The 22,911-nt window shown below is 39.2% G+C and overlaps 1 protein-coding gene and 1 pseudogene across 5 annotated transcripts in view; both read right to left on the bottom strand.

Annotated features, from left to right (window-relative positions):
• Positions 1-12,485, bottom strand: part of SRBD1 (S1 RNA binding domain 1) — a 221,423-nt gene extending 208,938 nt beyond the window's left edge. For all 5 annotated transcript variants that reach the window (XR_005784228.1, XM_040453849.1, XM_040453850.1 and 2 more), the window contains exons 1-3: positions 12,405-12,485; positions 5,967-6,046; positions 3,313-3,493 (exon numbers count right to left, since the gene is read on the bottom strand). Coding sequence is in view for 4 of the 5 variants with exons in the window: in XM_040453849.1 (XP_040309783.1) it covers positions 3,313-3,493; positions 5,967-6,046 (261 nt within the window). In the remaining variant the exon portion in view is untranslated. The remainder of the gene's footprint in view (positions 1-3,312; positions 3,494-5,966; positions 6,047-12,404) is intronic.
• A 3,851-nt stretch (positions 12,486-16,336) lies between these two features.
• LOC121016339 (60S ribosomal protein L23a-like) lies at positions 16,337-18,679 on the bottom strand (annotated as a pseudogene).
• Positions 18,680-22,911: the final 4,232 nt, after the last annotated feature.

Here is a 22,911-nt window from a genome sequence, read left to right as displayed (position 1 = left end):
ATACAATTTCTGTCATATTCTAGTAAGTCAGACATCTGCAAAAATGTAAAACAGTGCCATTCTTCTAATTTTTTGTACTTGGTTGGGAAAATATATACTTCTTTTTCACGAGAGTGTTAGTTGCATAATCATATAATAGGTTTATTATTTTTAAATTGACCAATATTTTAATTTCTCATTTTAATTTCTCATATGGTAAATATCAGTATCAAAAACACACATAACCAAAAGTTCCTTGTGGTCATCAGTAACTTTTAAGAGTGTAAAGGGGTTCAAAGACCAATAATTTTGAGAAATGTAGATCTAAACTATCAAAAACATAGGGAAATATCTCCCCATTTTATAAGATTCTATAGCCTGTCTTAGTGACATACTCAAGTTTAACATGCCTCCATCAGAACATTTCCCTCCTTATATTCAACCTCAATCTCTGGCAGACTGAATAATCAAAGCTCATTCTCTTCTGCCTTCACTGGTTTTTTCAATCAGCCTTAACACTCCAAATGGTTGTTATGTAGCCTATGACTAAATCCAAGAAAAATCAGATCACTCTTCTTTTTGCTGTCTCCGTAAGTAGTAAACTAAGGTAAAAATGTGGCTTATTGTGTCTTTTCCAGTCAAATCAGTCAGCAGGCCTTGGCCTTGCCTCGTGTTGTACTGTGTGAGCTTGTCAGAGAACTGGAGAGGGATAAGGAGTCAAGGGGACGCTTCTTAAAAATTAGACTTTAAAGAGCATTTTTACACTCTGTAGCAACTGAGCCACTGGAAGAAAAATTGACAAGAAAAAAGAAAGGGGATGCCCAACGACACAGACCTTGATCCAGAGGAGATGGCATTGACAGCCCCAGCGGTGGGACTAACTCTGGATAGGAGGGATGACATTTCCTTCACTGTAACAGGACAGTGAACACAAATATAGCTAGCCCGGTTGTGAGACAACAAGAAGCTCCAAATATTGTCAAATATGCAAAAGGCAATGTCATCAGCTGAGAGGGAAAGAGGAGGAAGAAATTTAGGAAGTTGAAGAAAAGAGAAAAAATTGGAAAAACAAATCTGCCAGAGGAAAAAAAAATGAGTCTACCAGGTATTTTTAGTGTAATTTTGAGGTCTGAGATTATGAATTTAAAGGAAAACAAATTAGGTCCAGGCCATTTTCAGCAACAGTCAGCTGCTCAGTGCTGGCAGAAGAGAGGCAATGGCTCACCCAGTGTCGGGTTTGATCAGCCACGTGTAATTGAAGGCAAGAAGGGCAAAACTGGTGTGACTAATAAAAAGTGATTTAAATGAGACACTATGTAGTCTAGACTAGGTAAGGCAGGAAAAGGGCTGACTGGCAGTGATCTGTGATGCAGATCTGGGTCATGGCTCGCAGCCCTGGCTGTCCACAGAAGTCACCTGAGGAGCTTTAGGAAAGTAATACCACGGATGCTCAGGTTAACCCCAATTCTTTCCAGGCTTAACTGGTCTAGAACAGGGGCTGTCACTAGAACACTAGAGTGACCTTGTCACTGACATTTTTTCGAGTTCCACAGGTTGAGAACTACCAGCAAGAAGTTGTGTCAAGGCTATAAAACAGTGGCAGTGAGAGTACCTAAACAGGGAGCTGGGAGAACAGGAAATGGTGAGATAGTGCCCCAAAAGTGGGATGGCTGAATAAGAATGCCAGTGGTAACAGTTCCTAATGATGACAGGATTCAGGCTGAGTTCATGAGAGGGGTGATAGAGGCAGAGAAGACGAAACAGTCCCTGGAGATGAGGAGGTCAAAGAACCAGGAACATAGGGCATTAGGGAGCTCATCCCAGTGGAGGGGAAATCACTACAAACAATGGCAGAAGGTGGCAAAGAGAGATGAAGTAGGAGCTGAGCTAAAGTCTTCAAAAAACAAAGCGGAGTGGCCAATGGGTTGGTCAATGCCAGCAACACAGAGAGGAAGACACTAAATAATGATGAATTTTGTCTATGATGTTTAGTAAAAACAAAGTTATCAGCAGGCTACCAATTCTAGCTCGACCCAAAATAAGGTTTTCAATTACTTTGTTTGGTGGTGGCTAGAGGAGCAAAATGCCAAATCCAATGAAATGAAATCTTCTAACATGTTAAAAGTATTTTCACTGAGGTATAAAACATGTGAATTTTGACAATTCTGGAAGAAATTCTAAAAACTTCCCAGAATGTTTCTTATTTTAAATGTAATTTTTTTTAATCTCTGTTTATTTTTGAGAGAGAGAGACAGAGTGTGAGCGGGGGAGGAACAGAGAGAGAAGGAGACACAGAATCCGAAGCAGGCTCCAGGCTCCGAGGTATCAGCACAGAGCCCAACACGGAGCTCGAACTCATGGATGGCAAGATCATGACCTGAGCCGAAGTCGGACGCTTCACTGACAGAACCACGCAGGTGCTCCCCAGAATGTTTCTTAAGTGAGAGACTTTCTATTTGAATTCTCTTTTCCCCTTATACATATAACTGAGCATCATTGAAGGATCAAGAAATCACCATGACAAGGTTTCTTAAACTGTAACTTCTTGAACCATACTTTAAAATTTAGAAGACAGGCATGGGAAGAGAGCGTTCATAACTTTTATCAGATTCTCAAAGGGTTTATGACTCTAATACCAACAACCACTGAACTAAGATATTTCATAGGTTAGGCAATCAAGCTACCTTTAAGTAAAGCCATGCCATGCTTAATGAAAAAACCTCCAAATTCTGCCAACGAGATGATATAAGTCAATACTTTCTCAGCTATAGGTAATGCCCATTCGCCCATTAAAAGTGTGTTCAGTGAAAAGTTTGTATGCAAAGATGAAGAAACAGAAGATAATAGGAGAAAAGACTGATTTAAATAAAAGCCCTATCCAAGGGCACAGGAAAGTACAATGTAATCCCCAACCATACATAATAAATATGTCCCTGGAAAGTCAGGCTTCTGTTACATATTAAAAGAGTATTCTTTCAAATGTACTATGGAAGCAGTTATTTAAAGGAATATCACAGAGAATAATTTTGGAGATGCATTAATTTTTTTGTAATGCAATAAAGTCTATAACTTATTTTTTGGCTTTTTTTTTTAATCCAGATTGGTAGAGATATAGTGTTTGCTTATAGCAAAAAATATGTCAGTTGATTAATACCCTTTCCATTCCAATACAGTGGATCTGATGATAAATACTATTAAGGCCCACAGCAGAGAATACCACTGCCCTAGAAGTTTTGTCATCTACCTGCTTCATCCTTCTCTCTGTTAGGAGAAAGTAGCGTTGCCAATTAGGAAAGCACTGCAGTGTTCTCTCCATCTAACTAAAGCACCTACCAGCTCCTCCTTAACAGCCACACCTTCCGAGCCATCACTGATCTGTAGGGTGGTCTTCTTTACCCGTCGCACCCTCTTTGGTTTGCATTCCTTGGGAACAGGCTGCTTACGACTTCTGGGGACTTTCTTTTGGGGCTCCCAGGCACTATCTTCCTTGTCATCTTCTTCAGAGGCAGATGATCTAAGAGTAAATTGATAGAAAATGAAGGAAAAATGAAGCCAAATGTTAAAGGCAAAAAGACATGCTTCTTGAAAAAAGAATAAGGTAGGAGGTGTTTAATATAAAATGGAATGATGTGAGTACAAGCTATGAATACATATTGCTAAGTACTGAAACAAGAGTTGATCAAAGGCCAATGTAAAAATAGTCCGGATATGTGATGAATCACAGGTGTCTCCATTCCCCTCTCACCTATACAGCGCATGCACCCACAGGCGTGTGCGTGCGCGTGCGCGCACGCGCACACGCGTGCACACACACACACACACACACACACACACACTCTCTCAAGACAGAGGAAATCATTCATTACCTAACACAAGTTACTGGGTGGTGTCACACCACAGTCTGTGAGGTTTGCTATTATACCAATGAAAAGCACTTTAACAATTTCCTAAGTGGTAATCAAATTAATTTAAATGAAGTTCCTCAAACCAATGTAAAGAGTGGGAAACAGCTGTAGGAAACATCCTAAATTACATAAAAAGCCAGCACCAGGGTGCCTGGGTGGCTCAATCAGTTAAGCATCCAACTTCGGCTCTAGTCATGATCTCACGGTTAGTGAATTCAAGCCCTGCCTCGAGCTCCATGCACTGACCACATCGTGGAGCCTGCTTGGGATTCTCTCTCTCTCCCTCTCTGCCCCTCTCCAGCTCACTCACTCTCTCTCTCAAAATAACTAAATAAACTTAAATAAATAAATATATATATATCCCAAATTAGACCACTTCTCACCACGTTCACTTCCAGGACCCTAGACTTCTACAATAATCTCCTTAACTGATCCCCTGCTTCCATTCTTGCTCCCCTACAGTCTGCTCTCCACCAAGAAACCAGAATGATCTTTTAGAAATGTAAACTGGATCATGTCACATCCCTGCCCAAACCTTCCAATGGCTTCCCAACCCCCTGTCACCAGCTAGACCCCAAGACCCAACCTTTACTGCCCACTTGCTTGTACTAACATTTTTCCCGTCTTACATTTTCCTTTAAGTTCTTCTTTCTGGCAACTTATCCCTTAAATCAGGCAAATGAAACCCAAAACCACCCTTCAGGTGATGGGACTTCCCTGACAAGACCTCTTGCAGGGCCAGACCACCCAGTCCCTTTGGGCTAAACCTGACTCGCACCTGCACAGACAGACCTTAGGGTGACCCCTGAAATGTCCAGCAATTACCTTTACCTTGTTACAATACTAAAATCTCCACCCAAGGAGGGCCACAAGCCTCACTTACATAACATGCAATGTATGTATGGGCATGTTTCCTTAAGGTGCATGTGTGACCTTATGCCCACCTCCACATACAATGACAAGGCTTCTCTTGTCATCCTAACCCTAAACAAAAGGTACCTATTCACCCTCTTTTGGGGAGTCACAGCTTTGCAAGATATTCCCAGTGATCTCCTTACTTGTCGCAGATCAAGTTTACTTTGTGTGACAACTCCACCTGGTGTATCTGTGACTCACCTAGGAGCAAACTCAGGTTGGTCCAGTTAGACAACTTCAAAATAAGATGCTGACACCTTGTCAAGGCCTATTAGGTCCCATCCATTCAATTTCATTTCTAGTCACTCTCAGCCTTGGTGACTCTTGTCTGGCCACCCTTGTCTTGCTGTTGCCTAAACACACCAAACTCATTCCTGCCTCGGGGTCTTTGCACTTGCTGCTCCTTCCATGTGGAACACCCATCCCTGTATCCTTGCAAGTTGTTACTTCCAAATCTCATTTAGATCTCTTGCCACATCCTCCAAAAGAAGTTTCCTGAATACTGTATCCAAGATGGTTCCTGACCAGAACACTCACCATGCTATCCCTTGCCCTGTTTAATGTTCTTTTAGAGTACTTATTACTGCCTAATATTTATCAGTCACTATTTAACAAATAACTTCAGGGCACATACAGTACAGTGCTCTAAAGCAGAGGCTCTCAACTGAGGACAATTTTATCCCCCTGGGGAACATCCGGCAATGTCTGGAGACATTTTTGATGGTCACAACTGGGACAATTTTATCAAACTGGGAAGATCCTTTTGGCACTAGTTAGTAGAGACCAGCATTCCTGGTCTCTACTACATCCTACAATACAAAAGACAGTCTCCACAGCAAAGAATTATCTGGTCAATAGTGCTGATTTTGAGAAACCCTGTTCTGAAGTGATATAAAAAAACTCCCTGCTCTCATGGAGCTTACACTCTAGTGTAAATATCATGGTATACACTTGGTTACTTTCTCTCTCCTTGTTCAATAGTTGAACACCAACACCGAAACAGAGCCTGGTACACAACATGAGTTCAATAAATATTTGTCCCGTGAATGAATGAAAAAGACAACAGTCTTCCTCAACCCAAATGACTTACATTAGTAAGTGACAGAATGCATTTGTCCTTAAAATATACATCATTCTCCCAACCCCATAGGAAACCAATATGCTTACAACTCTGAGAAGGAAGAGAATTCATCTTTGGATACCACAGTCTGGACCTTGACTTTTGCTCTTCTTGGCAATGATGACATCTGGAAGAAACAGAAGATAAAATCAGCATGATGTGAATCACCTGAATAACTGATCACTTACGTTGTCTACAAAGCGATGTGCCACTCAAAACTAACACTCCAATAGCTCCGCTGTTAAAAAAAAAAAAAAAATGCCACAGAAAAAAAAAATGAGAAGTATTCAAAAGCCCAAACACCGGTTTCCCCTCCTATGAGGCTGCCAAATATAAGAGCAGCTAACAGCCTTCCAATGGTTTCAAAAGCCTGAGGAATGTGGGCCACCTTTGGAAAAATGTAAGCTCCGCTAGGGTAACAACTTTTAGGTTTTTTTAGAGTTACATGCGTGAATATACCGCAAGCACTATTAGCTGTTTTATCAGACAGCAAATGATAAAGTCCTTTATCAAACTATTTTAAGGATAAGAAGTATTTTCCCACTTTTATATCTTCTTACAATATAAAGGCCTATCTATAAAGTTGACAGTCAAATAAATGTTGATGGACTGAAAAGGCCGCCACATTATTCTTAAAACAAGAACATCTATTCCCTTAGTTTATGGTATTTAAATAAAAGACTTATTGGAAAATAAAAAAATAATCAGTAATGTCACTAGAAATAGTTACCAGCTCTTCAAAACACGGAGACAAATAACCAGAGACATCCTACAATATAGGAAGTCAGCAAATTTACTTTAGCTAATAAATTTTATTACCTAAAGAGTGTATGTCAAACCCTAAAATCCACATTAGACTCTGACATGCTTGGAACCCTTTAACCAGTCATGTTACAATGCCTCCAGTTCTAACTTCCACTTAGAAGAAGGAATGCTTCATAGAAATACAAAGGGGTTGTCACAAAAGCATACAGGTGCCCTCGGCTCTTTAGCTCAATTCAGTCCAGTAGTTGCAGATTAGTCAAGAGTGCACCCAGAGTAAACCAGGAGAACAAAAGGAAAACAGTCTCCAGGAAGTGGACAGGATAATCTTCCATCTTTTCCTTCACCTCCCTTTGTGGCACTGTACGCTTATGCCAGTCAGCCTTCTTCAAATAAGTGTTTCTAGATACTGATCATAAAGGAATAGGTAACTTTTGATTTCTATGTTATATGAACTTGACTACAATAAAACAAAAACACAAACAGAAAAAGTTAGTGTATCACGGGGTGCCAGTTCAAATCAAGGCAGAAATGAGTTGTTCAAAAAGTTGTATTAAGACAACAAGCTATCCTTCTGGAGGAAAACAAATATTTAAGTCCTACTGCCATACCCTGAACAAAAATATATTCCACACAACTAATAATTTAAAACGTGCAAAATATTTCTCAGAGCTAAAACAAACAATCCTAAAATTAGTACAGAACCTCAAAAGACCCCAAATAGCCAAAGCAATTTTGAAAAAGAAGAACAAAACTGGAAGTATCACAATTCTGGATTTCAAGCTATATTACAAAGCTGTAATCATCAAGACAATATGATACCAGCACAAAAAACAGACACAAAGATCAATGGAACAGAATAGAAAACCCAGAAATGGACCCACAACTATATGGTCAATCAATCTTCAGCAAAGCAAGAAAAGAATATCCAATAGAAAAACACAAGTCTTTCAACAAATGGTGTTGAGAAAACTGGACAGCGACATGCAGAAGAATGAAACTGGAGCACTTTCTTACACCATACACAAAAATAAATTCAAAATGGATGAAAGACCTAAACGTGAGCTAGGAAACCATCAAAATCCTAGAGGAGAACACAGGCAGCAACCTCTTTAACCTCAGCCGCTGCAACGTCTTACCAGACATATCACTCAAGGCAAGGGAAACAAAAGTATACATGAACTAATGGGACTTCATAAAGATAAAAGTCTGCACAGTGAAGAAAACAATCAACAAAACTAAAAGGCAGCCTACACAATGGGAGAAGATATTTGCAAAAAGCATATCTGATATCGGGTTAGTATCCAAAAATCTACAAAGAACTTACCAAAGTCAACATCCAAAAAACAAGTTAAGAAATGGGCAGAAGACATGAGCAGACATTTTTCCAAAGAAGACATCCAGATGGCTAACAGACACATGAAAAGATGCTCAACACCACTCATCATCAGGGAAATACAAATCAAAACAATAATGAGATACCACCCTACACCTGTCAGAATGGCTAAAATTAACAACACAAGAATTAACAGGTGTCGTTAAGGATGCAGAGAAAGGGAAACCCTCTTCACTGTTGCTGGGAATGCAAACTGGTGCAGCCACTCTGGAGAACAGTATGGAGATTCCTCAAAAAAAAAAAAAAAAAAAACTAAAAATAGAACTACCCTATGATCCAGCAACTGAACTATTAGGTATTTACCTAAAGGATAAAAAACAAAATACAGATTTGAAGGGATACATGCACCCCAATGTTTAGAGCAGCATTATCAACAATAGCCAAACTAAGGAGAGAGCCCAAATGTCCACTGACTAATGAATGGATAAAGATGATGTGGTTTATATACACAATGGAATATTACTAAGCCATCAAAAAAGTGAAATCCTGCCATTTGCAACAACATGGATCTAGAATGTATTATGCTAAGCAAAATAAGTCAGTCAGAGAAAGACAAATACCATATAATTTCACTCATATGTGGAATTTAAGAAACAAAATAGATGAACATACAGGAAGAGGGGGAAAAGAGGGAAACAAACCACAAGAGGCTCTTAATAATAGAGAACAAACTATATAGGTTGATGGAGGGAGATGGGTAGGAGATGGTCTAGATGGGTGATGGGTACTAAGAAGGGCACATATGATGAGCACTGGATGTTGTTTATAAATAATGAATCACTGAATTCTACTCCTGATACCAATATTGTACTGTATGTTACCTAAAATTTAAATTTTAAAAAAGGGAAAAAAATAATTTAAAAATAAATGTAAAAGAGATAGTCAAAAAATAAAAAATAAATTAAAAATAAAATGTACAAAATAAAACTACAAGGGGCACATGGGTGGCTCAGTCAGTTGAGGGTCTGACTCTTCGGCTCAAGTCATGCTCTCAGGGTCACAAGATTGAGCCCCAAGTCAGGCTCTGTGCAAAACATAGAGACTGTTTAAGACTCTCTCTCTCTCTCTCTCTCTCTCTCTCTCTCTCTCTCTCTGCCCCTCTCCCTGCTCGAGCTCTCTCTCATTAAAATAAATAAAATTTTTTTTAAAAGCTCTTTCTCTCTCTCTCTCTCTCCCTGTGCCCCTCTCCCCGACTCATGCTCTCTCCCTAAAATAAAAAAAATTTCATTAAAAAATAAAACTACAAAAGTACTACAGAAAATAAATATGACCATTTTCATAATTTAGAGTGGAGGTAGGGGAAGAAAAGTTTTCCTAGGCATAACTGAAAATTTCAAAAGCCAAAAGAGAGACAGATTTCACTATATAAAAATTAAAATTCCAAGTCAGCAGTGGGAGTGCTTCAGAACCAAACCAATTTATTCTGCACTATCATCAAAAAAACCACAAGAAGCAGTACCTGATACCTTGGAACTAAGAATGAAGGGACTAAGGGCTTGTGTAAGTTGTCTGAGGCAAAGAAATATCTCTAGAGGCCCTACTCCACTTCATGCTATTAAGCAACTGCCTGGGGAAAAAGTCTGGAAAGAATAAAACCATCTTTAGACTACAGGACACCAAATACAGTTGTGGGCATGAGAAACATACAGACCAAACAGTAAATGAAGAGGGCCCCTCCCCACCAGTCCTCTTCTGCTACTAAGCTCCTAGTCAGACCTTTTCTCCAGGGAGGAAAATGGAAAGACTCTTCTCTGGAGAATCTGACCAGCCCAAAAATAAAAACCTGAAGATACTAAATTCCCCCAACAAACAACCCAACTAGATCATCTACTCGCACCTCTCCGTTCTACAATATACCAGAATTCAGAACATTCCCATACAGACCACCATGCACCAATTCTCACTCCACACTTTAACAGAAATGTGTTTAAAATAGGGGTAGACACACCCATGGCAATCTCATAAAATTCTGAGTAACCATTAAAGAAACAAATATTGTTCTTTCCCAAAACAAGTATGTCCAAATTCCCCTTTATTAGGCACCCTGGAAGCAATGTTACCATTGAATGATGAGTAAGATGTAAACTTATCCTCTGACAAATAGAAAAATATGAATTTGAAAAGGGAGGTGGGGAAGGAGAATATGCTTGAGCACGTAGGCCAATTTCAGACTGGTTCTAGAAAGAGTATATATAGAAGCTAAGGACCTAGAAATTTTTTCAAAACTGCCTATGCCAGGTATACTCCCAAGGGTATACATATTCCAGTTTAAAGGCTGATGTTTCTAGGAGCTGTTTCTCCATCTCCACTCCTCCCAAGTTCCAGTCTTCATATCACAGGACTCATTCAATTAACCAAAATTCCATCCATTTCCATGCTTTTAAATATCTGTATCACCTACTTATTAACAATCCTAATACCTCCAACCCAAATCTTGCCAAAGATTCAGATTTACATAATAAATTATTCATATTGCCTAAGAAACTATGTAGATGCCTCATACTTACCTAAAATGTAACATACCCACAATGAAATCTTGATAACCATTTCTTGTCTTAAAACCCATTCCTACCGGTCTTTCCCATCTCAGTAAATGGCACCATCATCCATCTAAATAGGTGGCTAAGCCAGAACCTTGGAAAAATTTTAACAGCTTCACTGAGCTATAAATGACATACAATAAATTATACATGCTTAAAGTGTACAAACATGGTAAGTTTTGGAATATGTACACACATCTCCACAACCAAGATAATACACCTATCATCCTCCAAAGTTTCATTTGCTAAGCTAAAGGCTCGCAAATCTTTTTTTCCTGTCATCTCCCAGTCTACTAATAAGCAACATAAATTCTTCCTCCAAAATACAGCTTACACTTCTATGATCTCTTTAGTCCCCATATCTCTTATCTAGACTATAATAACCTCTTAACTGGCTTCCCTGCTTCCACTCTTGCCTCTACTACCCATTCTCCACATATGAACCCGAAAGATCATTTAGAAAATGCTTAAAAACCATTCCCACTTCCCACTCCATCCTCCACTTAGAATCAAATCATATTTTTACCATGACCTTCTAAAATGCCCTACAGGACTGCCCCCTGCCTGTCTTTCTAACCACATTTACCATTTGTTGCAGCTCTTCAGCCAGTTACAACATTCTTTCAGTCCCTGAATGAACCACAATTCTTTGCCATCTCAGGTTCACTCTGTCTGGAACACTATTCCCGATGCTTATCAATGGACTAGCTCTTTCTCATTTCTTACAGCTCAGCATTTTAGGCCTAAAATGGGTTTCCAAAATATAGTATTATTATAGGACCCTATTTATTTCCTTTAAACAGTACTATATAACATAGTCTAGAATTATCCTTGTTTATTGTTTGCATCCCCCATGTTTACTTCATGGCAGTAAACACCATGAAGGAAGAAACCACATTTGCCTTTTTCTGCATAACACAGAGCTTAGCACTTAATAGCTACCCTATAACATACATGTATTAAATGAACATAAGAATATATACAAAATGGTCTCTATAAAGGAATATACATTTTCCCCCATAACTATTAGGCAATATCACACATGGCACTCATTGTTTTCTTTTTGAAAAAGTGATGGTACAGAACATTCTTATTCTTAGTGGCTTAAGATCTTTCCCTCTCAACGCTGTCTTATCTCTGTGGACACAAGAGCATATTCAAAATCAGTTGCTGTGATGGTCCTAAAGGAGAAGGCACTAAATTAGGGTGAGTGAAAATCGGGAAGGGGGTGTGAAGAAACCTGCACACACATAAATATTACATTAAAAATGGGAAAACCACAATTAGAAATGTTAAGAGCACAGGGGAACTTTTTAGGAGGGAGCTGAAGAAGTTTCCCCAAGGGTACAAAGAGAAGTGCTTGGAATGTCGGCAAAGATCCCTACATAATACAAAGTAACAGACCTGTAAAGGATGCGGATGATGCCGACAAGGCCATGATCTGATGGTAAAAAGGGTGTTTCCTCCCCCATCACCGATAACTTGAGGTGTGGAAACAAGCTAGGTTTGCCTGGGTTTTCCCATGTCTGTCCCTACGTGCTAAGAGCTGCGATTTGACTGAGAAGACGCGCCAGGTAACACGCGGCAGCTAGGAGGGGTTTTCCGGGTGTAGGTTGGAAGATACAGACCGCAGACCGTAATATGTAATGACACTTCTCACTTTAAAAAGGGATGTTATTTCCCAAATGAGCGCTTAAAATTTTTTAAATGGCCCCATAACAACCGGAGCCCGGACGCCGGGTTCACGCGAGCCCGCAGGAACCCGCCAAGGCGGACGCTCAGCTCACCTTCCCGCCCGGCGAGTCAGAAGGCCCGGGATTCTGTGTGACCGCATCTTCCGGTTCCCGCCGGAAGTTTTTCAAACGCCGGAAGTCCCGCCTCGCTTCCCCCTGACTCGCGGCAGCAGCTCAGACTGCCGGAGCGGGATGGAGCCAAGCTGGACGGAGGCGGGGCTAAGTCGAGGATCCTTCGGGAGCTCTGAGGCGGGGCCCTACCCGGGGTGTGGCGGGACTGGAAACCAGCACTCTCTCCCCGGATGCTGCCAGAAGCGGAGCCCGAGGTGTTGTTAACGCGGACCCACCTTCTTGTTCTTTCTCTTTCTCCTCACCCGGCTTACCCTTTGCATCCTGCTCTTTGAAATTCAGTCAAAAATGTTTCTTTTCATTACATTATTTTTAATTTGCAGTAGAAAAAGGAGAAGCAAGTTATATTCTTTCTAAAGTCAATTTTAAGTGTCGTTAATGAACTTCGCTCAGGGTGTTTTAAGCATACTTTTAGCCTGTTTCATTATTTCCTAGGCCCCGAGATAAGGGTTTTGCTCTAGTCTTATGGAAATACACAAAGTTGGCCTCTTCTGAGAAGCCCTCACACAGCCCTTGAGGTGCATGCTACCTTAATGGAGTTTAACCCTAGAGTCACGTCTGCCTTGCTTCAGTCTCTCAGGCAGCTCGTACTGCCAGGTACACCGATTTGGAAACCGGGTTCTCTTAGAAACTTACTGATAGACTTTGGCAAATCCTTTTATGTCTTTGAACTTGTTTTACTGGCTTCCCTTCCATCCTACCCCTCACCTGGTAAGGTACCCCGTTCCATATTAGAGGTAAAAACTCAATTAATTTACTCAAAGTAAACGCAGGTCCCAGATACCTCACCTTGGGCAAAAATGGGAAAACCCTGATCCATTTCATTTTCAGATTCTTGGAGAGTGCTATGACTTACTTATAAGTCCTAATAACAGTGTCCTAGGCGGGTCTTCCTCTGTATCCCAAATTTCCATTTCCCTTTCCACAAAACACAAAAGTAGCTCCTGCTTTTTGCTTGAATGACTCCAAGGTACCTTGTTTTTTAAATGTTTATGTATATATAAGTATATAATAAATATATATATATGTTTATTTTTCAGAGACAGAGAGAGAACGAGCAGGAGAGGGGCAGAAGACTGAGACTTGGGAGGAAACCAAGAGTTGGATGCTTACCCGACTGAGCCACCCAGGTGCCCCAAATGTTTATATTTTGAGAGAGAGCCTGAGTAGAGGAGGGGCAGAGAGAGAGGGAGACAGAAGATCCAAAGCAGGCTCTGTGCTGACAGCAGTGAGCCGATGTGGGGCTCAAACTCGGCAACCATGAGATCATGACCTGAGCTGAAGTCAGAAGCTTTAACCCCACTGCCATTCCCTAAGCTCCACTTTTTTTTGACTAACCCAAATTAAGAGCTATAAAGGCCTCCCCAGCAATTCTTTCCCTTTACCTTGAATATATTTTCTCAAAATCAGTATTCAGTAAAAAGAAAAAATGACTTGTTTTTTGGTGATGTATTTTTTTGCCAAACACACTAAATTCTAAACTCACAAAAACAGACAACAAAATTAGACGTAAAATTAGGGAATAAAGTCTGTTGTTAGATCAAAACCCCGGATTTGGGGTGCGTGGCTACCTCAGTCAGTAGAGCATGTGACTCTTGATCTCCGGGTCCTAAGTTTGAGCCCCCCATATTTGGCATAGAGTTTACCTGAAAACAAATTTTTTTTAAATCTCTACAGAGAAAACAAACATGGATTTGTTTTAGAAGATTATATAGAGCAGCTTTCCATACTAATGACTCATTTCCATGTGTTTTGAGTACTGAAAGGCCAAGCAAGGTATTGAAATACCTTATGAGTGGGCCTTGCTAACTATAGATTCACCCAAAGTAAACATAAATTTTACTAGATAATGTTTGCTATGGGAAGAAAATAGGACTCTTTTTCAATTTAGTAAGTCTGTTCATCTGTATCTTAAGATTCTTGGTCAGTAAGGATCAGTTTCTGAGATTTTTCAGAGTTGGTTTTTTTTTTTTTTTCCTCCTTAATTTGTAGTCTTATGTTGCCTTTCACAGTGATTCCAGAAGGTTTGGAACTGTCTGCTACAATCACAGTCTGCTCCATAATTTCTAGTTCTGAAAATACTAGAGAACACATTACAGTCCAGAATTATGGGAAGGGAAACCAGGCCATAATAATCAACAATAATTTACTATTTACTATTCACCTATTTTTGATGTTGAATTGTGCTATACAGGTTTAAGGTAGGAAGTAAAAACGGTCAAGATAAACCAGTATTTTGCAAAATCTTTTGCCATAATTTCTACCCTGGAGGAATTTACAAACAAGACTGGAGAATATATACAGTTGTAAGAGACAGAGATCCATACAAGACAGTCTGGATTCAAGGGTTAGGTTGTATATCAAAGTAGCCACAGTGGTAAAGTGAGAGTGAGTATAAGGATTGGACAGTGGAGTGTTGGATCTTGACTCCTCCATCAGAGATGTTTGCCTTTCAACTGGGGAAGAAAAATGATTAGTAAGTGAAAGTAAATAACCTGTAAGGTTTTAGACATCAGACATCTGGGAAAAATAAAAGCTGGGGTGGTGTCCTCTGAAAGTAATGCAGGTGGCAACCTGCTCCAAAGATAAGTAAGACTGTCCAGAAAACATTTCTCTTGGAATTTTGCAAGACAGCCACTCCCACTAAAAGCTGTCAAGGGAAATTTATAATCACTAAGTATAAACCAGGCCCCACCACAAAGACTGCCTTTTCTCTCCAGGTCCTTGCCCAATCTATTGTTTACTTTTGCACCTTAAGTACTGAATTTCAAAAAATTCATGACTTTAGCCTGGAATAATCTGGATGCTCACCTGAGACTTATTGCAACAGAGTTTTGGAGTAATGAAACATGTTTTGGAGGCTATTTATTTTATTGCTGCAAAGCATGTAGCTATTCATATGTTATTCCTTGGTATGTGATCACTTATACGTTATTATCTGTGTTTTCAAGTCCTTTCCCTATGGTTCTGTCTCCCCAAGGAGACTGTAATAATAGTAATGACTTATATTCATTGATCATCTACCCTATGCCAAGCACTAAATTAAGTTTTTACATGTATGTGTGTATTTAACTCACATAACAGCTCAATGAGATACTGCTATTATCCTGTTTTTATAAATGAGAAGACCAACGTATGGAGAAGTTAAATAACTCATCCAAAGTCACATCAGCTATTAAATTGCAGATCTGGATCTAAACCTAGTACTCTGAAAGACCTGCATATACCTCCACTCAAAGCAAAGATCTTTCCTTATCTGTTACATTGGCCAGTGCAAGACTGAATCTTTAAGATGCTCAGGAACTGTTGAATCTCTAAATACACTAAATAAAGTACTATCTACCCACCTGGGATACAACAAGGCTCTTCTCTCCCTTGACTTCAAACTAATCAAAGTTCCATGGGAACAAAAATTCTTAATAAAGATGCACTATATTTTGCACCCGCTAAATTGTAAGGTACTTGGATCTAAGCCTTGGAAATAAGTCTTAGTCATTTTGGTCTCTCCTTCTCTAACTCTTCCCTCCACCCACATAGTGCCCAATAATGCTTGACAAATAATAAGTACTTAATAAAATAGTAGACTAATGCGTGGCCCAAAGAATGTGCCTGTAGTAAAAAAAAAAAATACATCTTTCCTCGCACTATGAAAGTAATCTAAAGTTCTTGCCACCAGTGAGTTACCATTTAAAAACTCAAGTGTAGGGGCACCTGGGTGGTTCAGTTGGTTAAGCGTCTGACTTTGGCTCAGGTCATGATCTTGTAGTTAATGGGTTCAAGCCCTGTGTTGGGCTCTGTGCTAACAGCTCAGAGCCTGGGACCTGCTTCTGATTCTGTATCTCCCTCTCTCTCTACCCCTCCCCTGCTCATGCTCTGTCTCTCAAAAATAAGTAAATGTTAAATAAATAAATAAAAACTCAAGTGTACTTATGGAAGTTCAAACTTTTTATCCCTTAGAGTTAATCACCTGGCAAAAGCAGATGAGTGTTTCAGATTAGAGAATGCACAAACTGAAACTAAGCCCTATTTCATGAATTTGCGTATAAGCCTCACCCATCCACTTTCCTACTTCTAGCAGCTCTCATTCCTCATACTGAAACTCATTGGCTTCAATGAGCTTCTCTCAATAATTCAGCCATGAACTTAGATGTTTCCTGCAAAATATAAATGATTATTAAGCAGAGAGGGGATGGCCTGTGTTTTCCAAATGAGAAAGGGGTTTCTTTTTTCTTTTTTTTTTTTATGATGAAAAAATTTAGATTTAGCCAGCTAGACTCAGTTTAGATGATCCCAATTTTGTTGGCAACATCCAAAGCATCATAGTCAGGAGCCAGTCAAACATATGCTTTTTTTTCTCCATCGGGCCTGATCAGAATGTTGACCTTGGCCATGTCAATGTCATAGAGCTTCTTCACAGCCTGTTTGATCTGGTGCTTGTTGGCCTTGACATCCTCAATGAACACAAGAGTGTTGTTGTCTATTTTCTTCATGGCTGACTCGGTAGTCACGGGGAACTTGATGATGGCATAATGGTCAAGCTTGTTTTTCCTGGGGGCACTCTCTCAAGGCTATTCGGGCTGTCTTCGGAGACGCAGTGTCTTGGATGGTCGGAATGTAGGTGATGTGCGGATTTTCTTTTTTTTATGACTGTGGATGCCTTTCAGCTCTGCTTTCTTGGCCTTCAAAGCCTTTGCTTTGGCTTTGGCTTTGGGAGGGGCAGGGGCTTCCTTCTTTGCCTTCGGCGCCATCTTCATGAAAGGGGCAAAGGGGTTTCTTGTTAAGAGAGCTAGACCAGGCTGGTGAATGGGTTCCCAAACTTGGCCTTTCCTATTACTTTTTCAGTCTGGGAACAGCAGCATAATTCCAAAGGGCTAGTCTAGTCTGAGGACATTGTTCTAGCACAGATAAGTATGTCAGTTTTTTGTGTAAAAGAAAATAGATTCAATGGATTAAAATCCTGAGTTTTGATAAAATATTGAATGGATCTTGAAGAGCCATCAGTTAAGCCTGAGAAAATTAATTGTAGATTTTTCTAGGAAATGGATATTCAGGCGTGATTCAAAGGAATTAAATACATTTATCTTACTTGAAGTAAAATCATGGGACGTACATGTTGAACTAAAATATAATTTCTGTTTTAGCTGAAAACTGAGATTTCCAGTGTTTTGTCCCACTTACTTTTTTTTTTTTTTTTTTTTTACAAACCCTCAAGGTATTTTGTAATGAATGCAATTAAAAGCAAAATTAAGACCAAAAAATACCTGAATAATAGATGAAATACTATATCTATTGCAAGGTCCACTGTTCTGCTCATCACCTGACTGGCAAATTCACTGGCTCAATCAGTTGCATTCATGAGCAAACATATTGTACAATTTTCTCCTGATGAGCTTTTCATCCTCAAGTAGTGTCCAGGGACCCCCTCAAAGGCCTAAAATATCCATTAAATAACCTGAGATCTAAGCAGAGAAACCCCACAAGAGTCATTAGGATCCTGATGATGGCATGGCTGGTTGGGTTGCAGGGAAGGGATGGAAGGCAGCATCTTGGGGCCAGATTTATTTTGTTCCTCACCATAGGGAGCCATGTCTGGAGACTCTACATCAGACCTAGGTTTTGCTTCTAACACCGTTGATCCATCTTACAGCTTAAGAAGCTGGAACTACCCCGCAAAATGCCTGCTAGAAATACTTATTCAGAACGCCTGTTGTCAGAGTTTTAATACTGGAAGCCTCACACACTAACTGGAATTCAAATTCAAAAAAGCACTGTGTGTCAGATCAGTCTATGTCCACATTTGTGCACCTGCCTTTTTTTTTTAATCATGTTTTTTAGTATAATTTACATAGAGTAAAACCTAACTATTGTATTCTGACAAACACATACGGTCATGTAACCACCACCACAATCAAGAAATAAAACATTTCCATGACCTAAAAAAAATGCCCCTTTGTAGTCAGCCTCCTCCCCATCAGCCCCTGCAACCATTCATCTGTTTTCTGTCTCAATAATTTTACCATTTCCAGATTGTCATATAAATGGAATCATGCAGTAAGTAGCCATTTGAGTCTGGTTTCTTTCACTTAGGATACTGTTTTTGAGATTAATCCATGTTGTTTCATATATCAATAGGGTTTTTTATTGCCGGTTAGCAGTCCGTTGTGAATGTACCACGGTTTGTTTATCCATTCAATAGTTGATGAACATCTAGTTTTTTCCACTTTTTGGCTATTTTTAATGCTGCTATGAACATTCATGTACAGGTGTTTTGTGTGAACATATATTTTCATTTTCTTGGGTAGGTAAATAACCTATGAACAGGATTGTTGGGTCATGTGGTAAATGTTTAGTTTTATGAGACTACTAAATTATTTTCTAAAGTGGCTGTACCATTTTGCATTCCCACCAGCAATGCATGAGATCTCCACACCCTTGCCAGGACTTGATATTATATAGTTAGTTTGTTTTTTCTTTATTTCTTTTTTTTCTACCCTTTAATAGGTGTGTAGGAGTATCTCATTAGAGCTTTAATTTGCATTTTCTTAATGACTAATGGTGTTTATTAGTAATGTGTTTATATGCCACCCATATATCTTCTTTGGTGAAGTGTTTGTTAAAATATTTTCACAGTTTTTCATTGGGTTTGTTGATTTGTGTATCATGAGAGTTCTTTATATATTGTGCATACTAGTCCTTTATCAAATATGACACTTAGCTTTAAGAGTCATAAGTTAGCACAGGCAGTTGCCAGCATAATAGCACACAGAAAACTGATTTCTTCTCTAACCACAAAGAAAACTCTGCCACAGCCAAATGTTCTTCAAGAAGCTAGCTAATAGATGTTATCAAAACCACCAACATTTTTACATACATGAATTTTCCTGCAACCAACATTACCACATACAGAAAACATTGTTTGGAGAAAAAAATGACCTAATTTCACACTGAAAGATGATCACCCTAAAAGAATGCTTTAAAATTGAGAAGGTGGTACCCACAAGCTTTAGCAAATAATGTGGAAAGTTAGGTAAACCATAATATTCATACAGCATTACTGGATATTTTGGTTAGACTGGACCATGATCTGAATATAAGAAAATCCAAATAGTTTACCAAGAAACTCCTGCTGGATCCTGCAACTTAGAGAGTTTAGCAGAAGTAGGTACCAAAGGGGTGCCTGTCTGGCTCAGCCAGTGGAGCACAAGAGTCTTGATCTTGGGTTGTGAGTTCAAGCTCCACGTTGGGTGTAGAGATGACTTAAAAATAAAAGCTTAAGGAAAAAAAAGGAGAAATATATGCAATATATAAGGGCCATCTATAGCTTTCTGCCACAAGCTTTTGTCAGTTAAAAGACGCAGGTCTATAATTCCCAAAACTTTCAAACCTGTTTCTAGAAATTATTAACTAGTGTTTCCCAAACTTTAATATGCATGAGAATCACCAGCAGAGCTCTTTTTAAATGCTGATTTCCACCCACTAGCCCCCAGGATCCCAATTTAATGAGTTTAAGCTGGTGTCTACACGTGTATGAGAACACCAGGTGACCAGATGGGGTATCTATGCATTACAAAAAGATTGGTCTAATTCTTACTGGGCACTTGATTTAAGAAAGTTAGATGGGGTGCCTGGGTGGCTCAGTCAGTTGAGAATTTGATTCTTGATTTTGGCTCAGGTCCTGAGCTCATGGTTCATGGGATCAGAGCCCTGAGTCAGGCTCCATATTGACAGCACAGAGCCTGCTTGGATTCTCTCTCTCTCTCTGCCCCTCCCCTGCACATGCTATCTAAACAAACAAACAAACAAACAAACAAACAATCTTAAAATAAAAAAGGAAGTTAGAGGACTGAGCTGTGGCCGTATGGTTTCTAAATATAGTGTTTTATGAGACTTAACCTTAAACATGCCCTTCCAAAACAAAGACCAGATATTCAGTTCCTACTAGCCACACTAACTACCATGGTGTAGTTTATTAATTGAAAATAGCTTACACTTACAGATTGCTTGATATTTGTAAGATACTCTGCTAAGTATATACTTTGTTTGTTTTAAAAGTAACTTTAGGGGCGCCTGGGTGGCACAGTCGGTTAAGCGTCCGACTTCAGCCAGGTCACGATCTCGCGGTCCGTGAGTTCGAGCCCCATGTCAGGCTCTGGGCTGATGGCTCAGAGCCTGGAACCTGTTTCCGATTCTGTGTCTCCCTCTCTCTCTGCCCCTCCCCCGTTCATGCTCTGTCTCTCTCTGTCCCAAAAATAAATAAACGTTGAAAAAAAAAATTTTAAAGTAACTTTAAAGCAAATAGGTGATATATTTATCCCTATTTTAAGATGATGGAACTGAACCTTAGAAAGTTTAATTCACCCCAAATACAGAACACAATTAAATATATGTACCACAAACCTCAAGAACTAAAAAAATATATAGTTACATGCCTACTTCAACTAGACCTTTATGTATTAGTTACCTATCGCTACAAAACAAATTACCCCAAAATAATTTTTTAGTGTTGTAAATATTTTAAATAATCTCCTGGTAAATAAACTGAATGAACTGGAGTCCAGAGAGACAGAGTCTGGATAAGTAAGAGTACATATTTTAAAAATATATTAAAAATAATGCCTTAAAAAATGTCTGCAGGCTATTTCATAAAATAGTAAAAACTTCCAGTTACAAGATAAACAAGTTCTAGGGATGTAATGTACAACATAATGACTGTAGTTAACAATACTGTATATTTGAACGTTACTAAGAGAGTAAGATCTGAAAAGTTTTCATCACGTGGAAATGTTTTATGTTAGTTGCACATTAAACAATCTTATTAAAAAATAAATTTATATAAAGTTAGGTCTGTCCTAATTCTAGGAAGTGGTGTATTTGTAACCGAAAACACAAGCCACTGAGAATTGTTCATTTCGCTGCTGGGACATTAAGCTTGCTTCACTCCGCACCAGCCTGCCTACAACAAGGAACACAAATGCCAACAGTAATTGATGGCAACCACCTGGCTCCCGCTCTTATCCTCACCCAACCAGCTCCCATCTCTGTCAAGCTTAAAAGTTCTGACCCTAAAAATTTTACTTCTGTGTTAAACTCTTTTGAGTTATTTTCACAATAGTCCTGGTATCATCTCACCTCTTCAACACTGGTTATCAGTTATTCTTTGCCACTCAGGATTGCTAGGATTGATTTTGCCTACTTGAGACTTAATACTACGTTTTGTGTGTATAAGACATTCAGAGTGGTCTGGGAAGTGGATCTTTGCATTTCTAAATATCATCATCAACAGGAATGAGTCAGCAGTGCTGTTTTAATGGCATAACTGCCAACATCTTCGAGTCGTTCACTGCAGTTGCTTCCTGGTTTATTTAGCAAACACCATGTATGAGCTATCGTGGTATCCCTGTTGTTGCCAAGTGCACTGGTGCCAATTAAAATGTTTTTCTTTTTCTTTTCAAGATATTTCCCTCCTCACTCATCTAGATGCTGCTAGATGGTTCTTCTGGAAGTCAAAGTCTAACAAAAACAGAACATCTGATATATTTATGCCTTGCCTTATGGGACAGATTCATCAGTAGAACTGTCAAGGAAGCAATGAGGGAAATAGCTATATTGAACTTAATTTTAACCAGCAAATATCTAGTTGATGATTTACAAGTGACAAAAATCCTGGGAAAAAGGAGTGATGTCTGCTGGAGTTAGTAGCTGGCCGGGCACAGTGCTGGACTCTGGATGAAGAGTGATGCACGCAGGCACAGCCCTTCCTTCACAGTGCTCGTCTGTCATTACTAGGAACAAACACAAAACTGTACAAATCTGAATGAAGCAGTGGTGTCGACTCATGTCCAGGTGACTTTTTTATTTTTATTTTTTATTTTTTTAATTTTTTACTTTAGAAAGGAAGAGAGAGTGTGTGAGCAGGGGAGAGGAGCAGAGGGAGGGAGGGAAAGAGAGAGAGAATCTCAAGCAGGCTGCACGCTCAGTGCGGTTCCCAATACAGAGTCCCATGACCCTGGGATCATGACCTGAGCTGAAATTAAGAGTCAGATGCTCAGCTGACTAAGCCACCCAGGCGCCCCTCCAGTTGCATTTTTTAAATTTGAATTTATGATTCTAACATTTTATTTGTCAACATAGTTATGGAATTCAAAATGCAAAACATATGAAAAGGAATGTAATAGAAATTATCACCTCTGTTCCCCAAACACTTAATACCCATCCCTATGAGCAACCTGTGTCACTGATTTCTTGCAAATCCTCCTAGGGAAAATTTTTTGCGTATGCAATCAATTGAAATAATATATTTTATCAAACCTAGGATGCCATTAATTGCATATAGGATGCAAATATTGTTTATATATACTGTATATACTATTTATTATATATACTATAAATATGGTATATTATTATAATACTACAAAAGATTTTTTAAAGCCCT

Source organism: Herpailurus yagouaroundi, unplaced genomic scaffold (genome assembly GCF_014898765.1).
Source record: "Herpailurus yagouaroundi ecotype Mexico unplaced genomic scaffold, PumYag 210, whole genome shotgun sequence".
NCBI lineage: Eukaryota > Metazoa > Chordata > Mammalia > Carnivora > Felidae > Herpailurus > Herpailurus yagouaroundi.
The sequence above is the reverse complement of the archived record's forward strand: the minus strand, read 5'-3'. Positions and strand labels throughout refer to the sequence as shown.